This window comes from Myotis lucifugus, unplaced genomic scaffold (genome assembly GCF_000147115.1).
Source record: "Myotis lucifugus unplaced genomic scaffold, Myoluc2.0 scaffold_987, whole genome shotgun sequence".
NCBI classification, from domain to species: domain Eukaryota; kingdom Metazoa; phylum Chordata; class Mammalia; order Chiroptera; family Vespertilionidae; genus Myotis; species Myotis lucifugus.
Genome location: NW_005872035.1, coordinates 95,106 through 108,216, shown reverse-complemented (window position 1 = coordinate 108,216; position 13,111 = coordinate 95,106). Strand labels below are relative to the sequence as shown.

Genomic DNA, 13,111 nt, shown 5'->3' with positions numbered 1-13,111 from the left:
CTGCTGAGCTGCAGCTGCACTCACGCCTAGAATCATGTACGACCACGAGAATGGATGTCCAGGTAAACAGAAAGGTCAGTATCGATAGTGCACATCAGCTTTATCCGACATGTTAGCCAGAAAACAAAGAAAAAAAAGGGGAAGAAGAGAAACTGCCCCAAATCAAGTTTGAGTGGAGCAGCCTCCTTCACGGGGATGGAAACGACAGGGGTGCTCCGTGCCGCACGGGAGGCGCATCCCGAGGCCGCGGCGTGCAGCGGGGAGAGCGCGCTGGGCGCACAGGATCCGTGCGTGTGACGGTCAGAACAGGGACCCTCCGAGGGAGCCACACTGGTTGGCGGCGTCAGGAGAAAAGTGTGGGCGATCGGAGGGGGTGGCTCAAGGGCTCTGTGGACTCTTGCGCTTGAGATGTAGACGTTTTCCAATAGGCGCCGAACAACAAACACACGAAACCATGGGCCAGGGGCTCTGTTTTCCTAAAGCAGTGAGGCTCCTGGAGCGAGTTCCGCCTTGACACCCTCAGAGCATCCCGTCGTCATGGCTACGAGACCATCCTCAGGTCGGACCTAGGGGTGCGCTCATCCACTCGGCAGTGACGGACTGAGCGGCGGGCGGCGGCGAGCGCTCACCGGGGAGCAGCCAGCAAGTCCACCTGGGGACCCGCCTCCCATCATCTCTTAGGAACGCAACAGAAGGTGAACAGTGTGTGTGAGGTCATCGAAGGTGAACAGGCACTGAGCCGCTGGTTCAAGTTGTGAGCCTGTCTTCAGGGTTCACCAGGGGAGGGGCAGCCGGGGTGGGGTTAGCCTCCTGGAAGCCGAAGGGATTTTTGTCTCAGAAAGTATTTTTCCCCACCTTGCCTTTTTACATTATACACACCTGTTTTTTACATTATTATTATTATTATTATTATTATTTAATCCCCCCCCCCCCCCGAGGATATTTTCCCATTGATTGTAGAGAGAGTGGAAGAGAAGGAAAGACAGAGAGAAGCATCGATGTGAGAGAGACACATCGATGGGTTGCCTCCTGCACATGCCCCAACCAGGGCCTGGGCTGGGGAGGAGCCTGCAACTGAGGTACGTGCCCTTGACCAGCATCGAACCTGGGACCCTTTGGTCCGCAGGCCGACGCTCTATCCAAATTGGCTAGGGTGACACATACGTATTTTTATTAGGCTGAAAATATTTTCAGTGTTAACAGCCTCTTACTAAATTTTCCAGGTTCTTTGGAGATGGCATAGAATTCACTATCAAAGATCTTCGTGAATATTTAATTAGAGACTAGTTAGCTATTTTTTTAAAGGATAAAAATGAACACACAACTGGTAAAGAGAATACAAAACTGAAAAATATTGTGGTAAAAGGGAAGGCATATATGAGAGTATTTAAGTGAGGATTGCACAGGAATGCATGGGGGCCCAAGAGAAATGGTCTATATTTCACGGTTTAACCTGGTCCCAGACCCTGTGGGCCTGGGAGGATCTGAGTGACAGGTGGGAGTGAGGCTGGAGAATAGATTAAATGAGGGGGCAGGTGCATGGGTTCGAGGGGTAGGAACTGGGGTCTGGAACGACAGGCAGGCGCTGGGAACGTGGTTCTGGTAGCGCTGGGAGTCAGGAAGGGACGGGGGCTTTGAACAGATGGTTGGCTACTGTGATCCGCCTCCCGGGTATGAACAATATTTCCCTGTGTTACTGATCCAAATGCTTTTTATTTTCCAAACTGGTATGCAAAGCAGAAAGGAGAATATGGTTTCTGAGAGCCAAGGTCGTGAAACGACAGAGGGAGGACGGCTCCCTTTCGACCCTTCTGTCTGAAGGTCCATGCGGTGCCCACAGCGCAGGGAGCGGGATCCAGGCGTTCACAGGTGTCGTTAGCTCCGACCAGCGACCTCACCCGGAAGCACGGGATGCCTTTGAAAGCTCAGGGTTACTCTAGACCTGATCGGACCGATTTCTTCTAATCGTCCGCGAAGCATAATAATCCAGGGCCAGCCTGCGATGGAGCAACACTGATTTCTAAACACGCCGCCGTCCAACGAGTTACGCAACGTGCTGGCTCTGAAGGACTGTGCTCAGTCTGGTATGTCCCGGCTTTGAAGATGCAGCAATTTCTTCTCATAAAAGAGACGCTAGGTGTGTAAGGGACACCCTGACTTGGCGACAAGGCAGGCGAGACACTTTGATGAGCACGCGGCCCCTTCGGAGGTTGGCGTTGTGTCAACGAGGGGAGACACGATGACACAAAACAGGTGGCATGTGACTCAGCACCTGCTGGCTCAGGTATATAAGCTCCCTCCCCACTCGCTGACACTCACTCTCAGGATCTCGTCTTGAACAGAAACACACTCCCCCTGGCACCATGAGCTACTATGGCAGCTACTACGGAGGCCGCGGCTACGGCTGGGGCGGCTTCGGGGGCCTGGGCTGTGGCTATGGCTCCGGCTGGGGCTGGGGAGGCCTTGGGGGCCTGGGCTGTGGCTATGGCTACAGAAGCTATGGCTGTGGCTGCTGGCGCCCGTCCTGCTGCGGGGGATACGGATACTCTGGCTTCTACTGAAATCCTGCCCAGCAGCTCAGCCTCTGAACTTACAAGGGACTTCCTCCCACGTTTGATCTAAGTAACTGGACAGCAAACCTCATGCTGGGTTATTGGCACAAAAGTTTTTAGCTCCTCAGAATTATGGGTAGATTTTCAACTATGCCTGCATCTCCATCATATTACCAGGATCCTCTATGTTTGCTGTCAGAACTGATTGAACTATCTGTTCACCTTCCAATAAAGCATTGAATTTGAAAATAAAGTATGGTTGTTGTTTTGTTCATGAAACGAAATTATGAGGAAGTGGTTCTGGGCACATCTACTCCACTGTCCAAGGGAGAAGCGACCTTCTTGGCTAACAATCTTTCCTTTCATTCACATACCTCACAAGCATGCAGAGAGGCAGGAAATAGATATAAAGATTAATAAGTCTACACTGAAATGAAAAAATTTTTTTGGAAAATCCAGTGATTTAAATCTTTAAATCTGTTCATTTAATTCATAAAACATTCAGACTTAAGTCAACAAAAAATAGCAATGAATATTGAACATATCTACCCATTTATTTATCAACATATGGATTTTACTTAACTAACATTTCCCAATTCAATCCTTCAGTTCATTCAAAATTGCTTTATGTTTTTAATTTTTCTTTTAATTTCAGAGAGCAAGGAGGAGGGAGAGGGAGATAGAAGCATCATGGATGAGAGAGAATCATTCATTGATTGGTTGTCTCCTGCATGCCCCCCTCTGGTGATTGAGCCTGCAACCTGGGCATGTGCCCTTGACCAGAATCAAACTCAGGACCCTTCAGTCCAAGACTGATCTTCTATCCACTGAGCCAAACAGGCAAAGGAAAACTCAAAACATTTTTAACTAAACGTGTCTGTTCCCTTTCCTCTGCTCTCACTATATCTCACTTCATCCTTCTTCATCACCATCACCACATTGAGGATTTATCTTCAATCCAATCAGGGAAAGAAACAACAAGACATAATCGTGAACCAATTATTATTGAGCTGAAGCTGAAACCAAAGAGCTTTCTTATAAATCTAAATTTTAGTAAAATCTGAATTAATCCTGATAAAAATGGGGCAACAGGGGGCATATGTTTTTCATGAAATTAAAAAAAACAACGGTTGGACTAAAACAGTGGTCGCCAAACTTTCGGACCTCAACAACCAAAGAGGTCCATGAACCACCAGTTGGCGACCACTGGACTGAAATACCAATGTTTTCCTAGAATCCAATAATATAGTCAGAGAATATTATAAAATGAAGATATTTTGTTTAAATTGGGTATAATTTGGTCAAATATGTGTGCTTGAGTCTATGCTGTTAGATACTCCATACAGCTGTGCAGGTGGAATTTAATCTTTCAGTCACTCAGCAACTATGTTTTGTTTGAAAATGAATTAATACATTCAGATGGGAGGGAAATGTATTTTCAAAAGTGTTATATATGCTCGGCTTGCATGCCTCACTGGTTGAGCATTGACCTATGAACCAGGAGGTCACGGTTCAGTTTGATTCCTGGTCAGGGCACACGCCTGATTGCAGGTTTGATCCCCAATGTGGGGTGTGCAGGAGGCAGCCAATCAATGATTTTCCTCTCATTATAAATGTTTCTATCTCTCTCTCAATCTCCCTTCCTCTCTGAAATCAATAAAAGCAAATAAATAAAAAAAGAACATAAGGAAAAACACAGGCTAAAAGTACAAACCTGAGTGGAGGGATGAAGTACTGATGGGAAAACCGGATCAGAGTGGAAGCCCTGGCTGGTGTGAGCGTGTGGGACTGAGCGGGGAATGACGACTTCAGGAGCGGCCGGAAGAGACAGAGGATGTGTGGGGACCAGGAAGACCAGAGAGAGAAAATAAAGAGCAACTGCAAAGCAGAAGACACTGTCACCTATGTTTCCGGATGATCCGTTTCTATTTGAAAAAGAGGGTGATGTTTACAGAGAACTTTGTGACCAGGTGCTCAGCCTGGGGGACACGTGTGAGATTGTTCTGTGGTCAGAGCCTCAGCTTCTGAAATGCATTTCACTGTGTGGAGAAGCCAAAAGGGAATTTTGCAAGAAGATACATAAGATTAACATGGTTTTCTCATGTGCGTGTTCAACTAGAGAGAAATACGTTTGACAATTAAGGAATTTCATAGGTGTAAGGATCTTACATTGGATCACTGTATTTGAACTGAGATGAAAGTAAGATAGAAAAATCCAAAGAATGATATGCAAATTAAGATGACACAATATTTAATGAGAACACGCCAACAAATATGACGAATGCCACGCGCTTAGGAATGAAGAATTATATTTAGTGAGTTTTTATTCTGTGACGTGGAAGGCAGATATGCTTCTACTTAGAAACAAAGACTATCATAGGTTCCAGGGTGTTCTAACCAGGCAGCTGTGCCGGCTACATATTTTAATAAATATGAGCATCTCTGGCGTCAGCAAACAGATTAACAAGCTGTTTCAGGGCCATGAATCTTTGGGAATGACACCCAGGAATGGTCACGTGATTCAGCACCTGCTGGCTCAGGTATATAAGCTCCCTCCCCACTCGCTGACACTCACTCTCAGGACCTCGTCTTGAACAGAAACACACTCCCCCTGACACCATGTGCTACTATGGCAGCTACTACGGAGGCCGCGGCTACGGCTGGGGCGGCTTCGGGGGCCTGGGCTGTGGCTATGGCTCCGGCTGGGGCTGGGGAGGCCTTGGGGGCCTGGGCTGTGGCTATGGCTACAGAAGCTATGGCTGTGGCTGCTGGCGTCCGTCCTGCTGCGGGGGATACGGATACTCTGGCTTCTACTGAAATCCTGCCCAGCAGCTCAGCCTCTGAACTTACAAGGGACTTCCTTCCACGTTTGATCTAAGTAACCGGACAGCAAACCTCATGCTGGGTTAAGTGCACAAAAGCCTTTAGCTCCTCAGGATTATGGGTAGATTTTCAACGGTGCCTGCATCTCCCCTATAAGCCCAGGATCCTCTACGTTTGCTGTCAGAACTGATTAGACTGTCTGTTCACCTTCCAATAAAGCACTGAATTTGAAAATAAAGTTTGGTTGTTGGTTTGTTCATGAAACGCAATTATGAGGAAGTGGTTCTGGGCACATCTACTCCACTGTCCAAGGGGAAGCGACCTTCTTGGCTAACAATCTTCCTTTTCGTTCACATACCTCACCAGCATTCAGAGAGGGAGGAAATAGATAGAAAGATTAATAACTCTACACCAAAATGAAAAAAAAAGTTGTGAAAGGTCTAGTGATTTAAATATTTCAATCTTTTGATTTTATTCATAAAATATTCAGACTTGTGAACTGCAAATAGCAATGAATATTTAACATACCTATCTCTTTATTTATCAACATATAGATTTTACTTAACTCAACTCACATTACTCAATTCAATCATTGCGTTCATTCAAAACTAGTTTATGTTTTTAATTTTTCTTTAATTTCAGACATGAGGAGGAGGGAGAGGGATAGAATCATTAAGGATGAGAGAGAATCATTCATTGATTGGTTGCCTCCTCCATCCCCCCATCTGGTGATTGAGCCTGCAACCTGGGCATGTGCCCTTGGCCAGAATCGAACTCAGGACCGTTCAGTCCACAGGCTGATGCTCTATCCACTGAGCAAAACCGGCCAGGGCAACTCAAAACATTTTTAACTCAATGTCTCTGCTCCCTTTCCTTTGCTCTCACTGTATCTCACTGGCATCCGTCTTCACCACCATCACCACACTGAGGAATTAGCTTCAATCCAATCAGGGAAAGAAACAACAAGACATAATATGAACCAATTATTATTTAGCTGAACCTGAAACTAAAGAGCTTCTTAAAAATTTAAATTTCAGGAAAATCTGAATTTCTCCTGATAGAAAAGGGCAACCGGGGCATAAATTTTTGATGAAATAAGAAAACGAATGGACTGAATTACCGATGTTTTCACAGAATCAAATAAATCACCAGAGAATAATATAAGGTGAAGATATTTTGTTTAATTTGTGTAATTTGGTCCAATATGTGTGCTTGAGTCTATACTGTTAGATACTCCCTACAGCTCTGCAGCGGAATTTAATCTTTCAGTCATTCAGCAAATATGTTCTGTTTGAAAAACAGTGAATACATTTAGATGGCAGGGAAATGTGTTATTAAAAATGTTACTTATGCCCGGCTTGCTTGCCTCAGTGCTTGAGCATCGACCTATGAACCAGGAGGTCATGGTTCAGTTTGATTCCTGGTAGGGCACATGCCCGGGTTGCAGGCTTGATCCCCAGTGTGGGGTGGGCAGGAGTCAGCCGATCAATGATTGTTCTTTATCATTGATGTTTCTATCTATCTCTCCCTCTCCCTTGCTCTCTGAAATCAATAAAAAGAAATTTTTTAGAAAAGAATATAAGGAGAGAAAATCAGTCTAAAATTACAAACCTGGGTGGAGGGATGAAGTACTGATGGGAAAACCGGATCAGAGTGGAAGCCCTGGCTGGTGTGAGCGTGTGGGACTGAGCGGGGAATGACGACTTCAGGAGCGGCCGGAAGAGACAGAGGATGTGTGGGGACCAGGAAGAACAGGGAGAGAAAATAAAGAGCAACTGCAAAGCAGAAGACACCGTCACCTATGTTTCCGGATGATCCGTTTCTATGTGAAAAAGAGGGTGATGGTTACAGAGAACTTTGTGACCAGGTGCTCAGCCTGGGGGGACACGTGTGAGATTGTTCTGTGGTCAGAGCCTCAGCTTCTGAAATGCATTTCACTGTGTGGAGAAGCCAAAAGGGAATTTTGCAAGAAGATACATAAGATTAACATGGTTTTCTCATGTGCGTGTTCAACTAGAGAGAAATACGTTTGACAATTAAGGAATTTCATAGGTGTAAGGATCTTACATTGGATCACTGTATTTGAACTGAGATGAAAGTAAGATAGAAAAATCCAAAGAATGATATGCAAATTAAGATGACACAATATTTAATGAGAACACGCCAACAAATATGACGAATGCCACGCGCTTAGGAATGAAGAATTATATTTAGTGAGTTTTTATTCTGTGACGTGGAAGGCAGATATGCTTCTACTTAGAAACAAAGACTGTCATGGGTTCCAGGGGCTCTAACCAGGCAGCTGTGCTGGCTACAAATTTTAATAAATATGAGCATCTCTGGCGTCAGCAACCAGATTAATGAGCTGCCTCAGGGCCATGAATCTTTGGGAATGAAACCCAGGAATGGTCACGTGACTCAGCACCTGCTGGCTCAGGTATATAAGCTCCCTCCCCACTCGCTGACACTCACTCTCAGGACCTCGTCTTGAACAGAAACACACTCCCCCTGACACCATGAGCTACTATGGCAGCTACTACGGAGGCCGTGGCTACGGCTGGGGCGGCTTCGGCGGCCTGGGCTGTGGCTATGGCTCCGGCTGGGGCTGGGGAGGCCTTGGGGGCCTGGGCTGTGGCTATGGTTACAGAAGCTATGGCTGTGGCTGCTGGCCGCCGTCCTGCTGCGGGGGATACGGATACTCTGGCTTCTACTGAAATCCTGCCCAGCAGCTCAGCATCTGAACGTACAAGGGACTTCCTTCCACGTTTGATCTAAGTAACCGGACAGCAAACCTCATGCTGGGTTATTGGCACAAAAGCCTTTAGCTCCTCAGGATTATGGGTAGATTTTCAACTGTGCCTGCATCTCCCTCATAGACCAGGATCCTCTACGTTTGCTGTCAGAACTGATTGTACTGTCTGTTAACTTTCCAATAAAGCATTGAACTTGAAAATAAAGTTTGGTTGTTGGTTTGTTCATGAAACGCATTATGAGGATGTGGTTCTGGGCACGTCTATTCCACTGTCCAAGGGAGAAGCCATCTTCTTGGCTAACAATCTTTCTTTTCTTCACACTCCTCACAAGCATGCAGAGGGGCAGGAAATAGATGTAAAGATTAATAAGTCTACACCAAAATGAAAATAAAAGTTTTCAAATGGTCAGCTATTTAAACCTTTTAATCTCTTGATTTTATTCATAAAGTATTCAGACTTAAGAGACACACTCAGGGGGCAGACTCAGTGAGCACCAAAGCCCCACTGAAGCAAGTCCTGCCCCATAAAGGTGTCTCCTGCACAGCAGCTCTTCCATTGTAGACACAGCTGGTCCTCAGCCAATTGGCCTGGAGGTCAATTTCTCCCAGTGACACCAGCAGCAATTAAGGCTTAACTACAACAAGACTGTGCGCACAACCCACAAAGGGGTGCACCAAGAGGGTACACCTCTGGTAATTAGGGAGGCTGAGCCACTGGGCCCTATAGGACACCTAACACAGAAAACCACTCTATCAACACAGGGAAGCAGCCTAAATGCGGAGACAAAGAAACAGGTCACAAATGAAAGAAATGGAGGAAAGCAAACTAGTGGATATAGAGTTCAAAACCACGGTTATATGGTTACTCAAGAATCTTCTAGAAACCTCCAAGGAATATAGTGAGACCCTGAAGAATATGGAAAAGGACCAACTAGAAATTAAGCATACACTGACTGAAATAAAGAATATTATACAGAGATCCAACAGCAGACTAAAGGACCCCAAGAATCAAGTCAAAGATTTGAAATACGAAGAAACAAAAAACACCCAACTGGAAAAGAAAAAAGAAAAAAGAATTCAATAATATGAAGATAGTGCAAGGAGCTTCTGGGACAACTTCAAATGTACCAACATCCAAATTATGGGGGTGCCAGAAGAAGAGAGAGAGCAAGATATTGAAAACCTATTTGAAGAAATAATGACAGAAAACTTTCCCCACCTGGAGAAAGAAATAGACTTACAAGTCCAGGAAGTGCAGAGAACCCCAAACAAAAGGAATCCAAAGAAGACCACACCAAGACACATCATAATTAAAATGCCAAGAGCAAAAGACAAAGAGAGAATCTTAAAAGCAGTAAGAGAAAAACAGTCAGTTACCTACAAGGGAGTACCCATACGACTGTCAGCTGATTTCTCAACAGAAACTATGCAGGCCAGAAGGGAGTGGCAAGAAATATTCAAAGTGATGAATAGCAAGAACCTACAACCAAGATTACTTTATCCAGCAAAGCTATCATTCAGAATTGAAGGTCAGATAAAGAGCTTCACAGATAAGGAAAAGCTAAAGGAGTTCATCACCACCAAACCAGTATTATATGAAATGCTGAAAGGTATCCTTTAAGAAGAGGAAGAAGAAGAAAAGGGTAAAGATAAAAATTATGAACAACAAATATGCATCTATCAACAAGTGAATCTAAAAACCAAGTGAATAAAAAATCTGATGAACAGAATAAACTGGTGAATAGAATAGAATCAGCGGCATAGAAAGGGAGTGGACTGACAATTCTCAGGGGGAAGGGGGTGTGGGGGTGGGTAAGAGACTGGAAAAAAATCATACACCTATGGATGAGGACAGTGGGGGAGGGTTAGGGCCTGGGGTGGGGTGGGAACCCGGTGGAGGGGAGCTATGGGGGGGAAAAAAGAGGGACATCTGTAATAACCTGAAGAATAAAGATTTATTTTTTAAAAAAGAATCTTAAATTGGATCCATGCATTTGAACTGAGATGAAAGTAAGATAGGAAAATCCAAAGAATGATATGCAAATTAAGATGACACATTTAATGAGAACACGCCAACCAATATGACGAATGCCACGCGCTTAGGATGGAGAACTGTGTTTAGTGAGGTTTTATTTTGTGACGTGGAAGGCAGATATGCTTCTACTTAGAAACAAAGAATGTCATGGCTCCAGGGGCTCTAACCAGGCAGCTGTGCCGGCTCCACATTTTACTAAATATGAGCATCTCTGGCGTCAGCAACCAGATTAACAAGCTGCCTCAGGGCCATGAATCTTTGGGAATGAAACCCAGGAATGGTCACGTGATTCAGCACCTGCTGGCTCAGGTATATAAGCTCCCTCCCCACTCGCTGACACTCACTCTCAGGACCTCGTCTTGAACAGAAACACACTCCCCCTGACACCATGTGCTACTACGGCAGCTACTACGGAGGCCGCGGCTACGGCTGGGGCGGCTTCGGGGGCCTGGGCTGTGGCTATGGCTCCGGCTGGGGCTGGGGAGGCCTTGGGGGCCTGGGCTGTGGCTATGGCTCCGGCTGGGGCTGGGGAGGCCTTGGGGGCCTGGGCTATGGCTGGGGAGGCCTTGGGGGCCTGGGCTATGGCTGGGGAGGCCTTGGGGGCCTGGGCTATGGCTCTGGCTGGGGGGGCTATGGATACTCTGGCTTCTACTAAACTTCTGCCTTAGAACCAGCGGCTGGTACCAGGCGTGAATTGGCCAAAACCTTTCCTCTGCCAGTGGCTGAGTGACCCTAGGCCTGCGGTCAAGAGAAATCTCCGAATGTCAGAGAACGTATTCGTTATGAGCGTGTCTGCACCAGGCCAGGTATGCGCAGCTTCGGGAACTCCCAATGATTTAGGCTGAATACCCAATAAATCATCGAATTTGAAATGGAAAATGTGGTGTTTTTGGTTCATTTATCTCCATTATGTGTACAAACTTTCATGTAAATTTTACAATTTGTTGATTATACAGAGTGGCCAGATTATTATGGCCACCCATCAGTACTTCATTGACACTTCCAAAATACTGAATATTGAAAACTTCCTAAGCAAATACTCTCAAGGTTTTATTATTTGCATAACTAATTCACTTCACTGTACTGATGGGGTGGTCATCATAATCTTGCCATTCAGTGTAAATTCAATACACACATGGAGTTGTAAACCTATACACATTATAAAAACACAATTATATTACATGTTTCATATTTTATCTATTTTAATTTCTTAATGGAGTTCAAAATTCGGGACAAATTCTCTACCTTTTTCAAATATTCGTTATTGTCTTCTTATCCATATAATTTTATAGAAACGAGTGGTGGTGGATCTTCCCATTGCTAGTTGCTAGACACTGTCTCATTGAAACTGTAATCTTAGCAACTCTCGTTCCACAAATCTTAGGAGCCATATCTATGCACTTTCTGCGAAGGTCAGCTCTGTTTTCCTCTGAATCTTTGGATCATATAGAACCTTCCTTTGTTCATCATTTCCTGCTTCCATCTCATGTGTGAAGCGGATAAGAAGACTGTCCTAGAAGCTGTTGATAAACTGGACCATGCAATGTGACCTTGGGTTACTCAACTCGCTCTCTCCCCCCTCTCCCCCCCCCCCCCCGTCCTAGGAGGAGGATCCTCCTCCTCCTCCTCCTCCTCCTCCTCCTCCTCCTCGTTGTGTTGAGGAGCTGAGTGAGGAGAATGTGCATCTGGAGGCGTCATCATGGAGCAAAGCAGTGTGTGGCCTCAAGTGACTCATCGCACCATTCATTACATTTTAAAAACACATATTTTTATTGATTTCAGACAGGAAGGGGGCGGGGGAGAGAGAAAGCAACATCCATGATGAGAGAATCACTGACCAGCTGCCTCCTGCATGCCTCCTACTGGGGACCGAGCCTGCAACCTGAGCATGTGCCCCGACTGGGAATCGAACCCAGGACCCTTCAGTCCACAAGCTGACGCTCTACTCACTGAGCCAAACTGGGTAGGGCATTCAATAAATTTTTAAACGTCATATAAATATGAGTTTCAGGGATAAATAGCATCCCTTTAAAAAATGACCACTTTATTAGCAATATAAGAGACAAGAAATAGGACACGTGAAATATCTACAAAAATATTGTTTTCCTAAAGCTGAAGACTACGCTCCGGCGGTGCTAGGCCCCAGTCCTGTTGGTGTAAGCCGGGCGGATGCCATAAAAGAAGCAGGAGATGGAATCACAGGATTAAACCGAAAGGACAGGAAACCCTGCCTCCGTGGCCCAGGTTGCTGCAGGCGGGGCTCAGCTCGGTGGTGGCGCAGGACGGGGTCAGACCGGAGACCTGAGCCCCTGTCTCCGACTGCACGACCCTGAGCCGCAGGCCTTTCCCCCTGGAATGTGGTCAGACAACCGCTGTGCACGTCCGGGGATGGACATGACAGTGAGTGAGCAGCGCTGGGTCACGGAGGCCAGTCCTCTGCTCTTCTAACACTTTTACCACTGAATAGCGAGACTTTCCTGTCAACCTCTACTGTGTCTGCGTTTGAATGAAACTAAATCCTTTTCTTATTAAAAATTTTTAATGTTAACGCCAACGCGGACGTCCCCATTTCCCCGCCTCCGCCTGAATAACGAGTCATGTGAAAACCCCACTCCACACGGGTCAAGTCTGTGGTGAGGGGGGAGGTTTGACTTGGGGCCGTGAAGTGACGACGCGTATACAGATGATGCGTCATGGAAATGTACGCCCCAAACCTGTATGATTTCATTAACCGATGTCACCCCAATAAACTTAACTAAAAACTCAACTCTTGGTAAAAACGACAAACAGAGGAAGCCCAAACATACCAGACAAAACAGCCATCACACACCCTTTTCATTCAGGGCTCCCAGGGGCTGCAGGTCTCGTCCCCGTGGGGCGAGCAGGGTTACAGACCAAGCAACCACGGGAGGACCGCCTACGCAGTTGGATCAAGAGGAATAGGATTTG

The 13,111-nt window shown here is 45.9% G+C and overlaps 3 protein-coding genes across 3 annotated transcripts in view; all 3 read left to right on the top strand.

Moving 5' to 3' along the window:
- LOC106695251 (keratin-associated protein 19-5-like) overlaps positions 1–2,561 on the top strand; it is an 8,582-nt gene extending 6,021 nt beyond the window's left edge. Inside the window, exon 2 of the mRNA XM_014449009.1 lies at positions 2,326–2,561. Coding sequence (XP_014304495.1) covers positions 2,326–2,561 — 236 coding nt within the window. The remainder of the gene's footprint in view (positions 1–2,325) is intronic.
- Positions 2,562–5,171: 2,610 nt separating this feature from the next.
- Positions 5,172–8,089, top strand: LOC106695250 (keratin-associated protein 19-5-like). Its single transcript, XM_014449008.1, has 2 exons — positions 5,172–5,325; positions 7,854–8,089. The coding sequence occupies exons 1-2, from the start codon at positions 5,172–5,174 to the stop codon at positions 8,087–8,089; spliced, it is 390 nt and encodes a 129-aa protein (XP_014304494.1).
- Positions 8,090–10,550: 2,461 nt separating this feature from the next.
- Positions 10,551–10,817, top strand: LOC102423969 (keratin-associated protein 19-3-like). The gene has a single exon (XM_006107039.1). The coding sequence runs from the start codon at positions 10,551–10,553 to the stop codon at positions 10,815–10,817; it is 267 nt and encodes an 88-aa protein (XP_006107101.1).
- Positions 10,818–13,111: the final 2,294 nt, after the last annotated feature.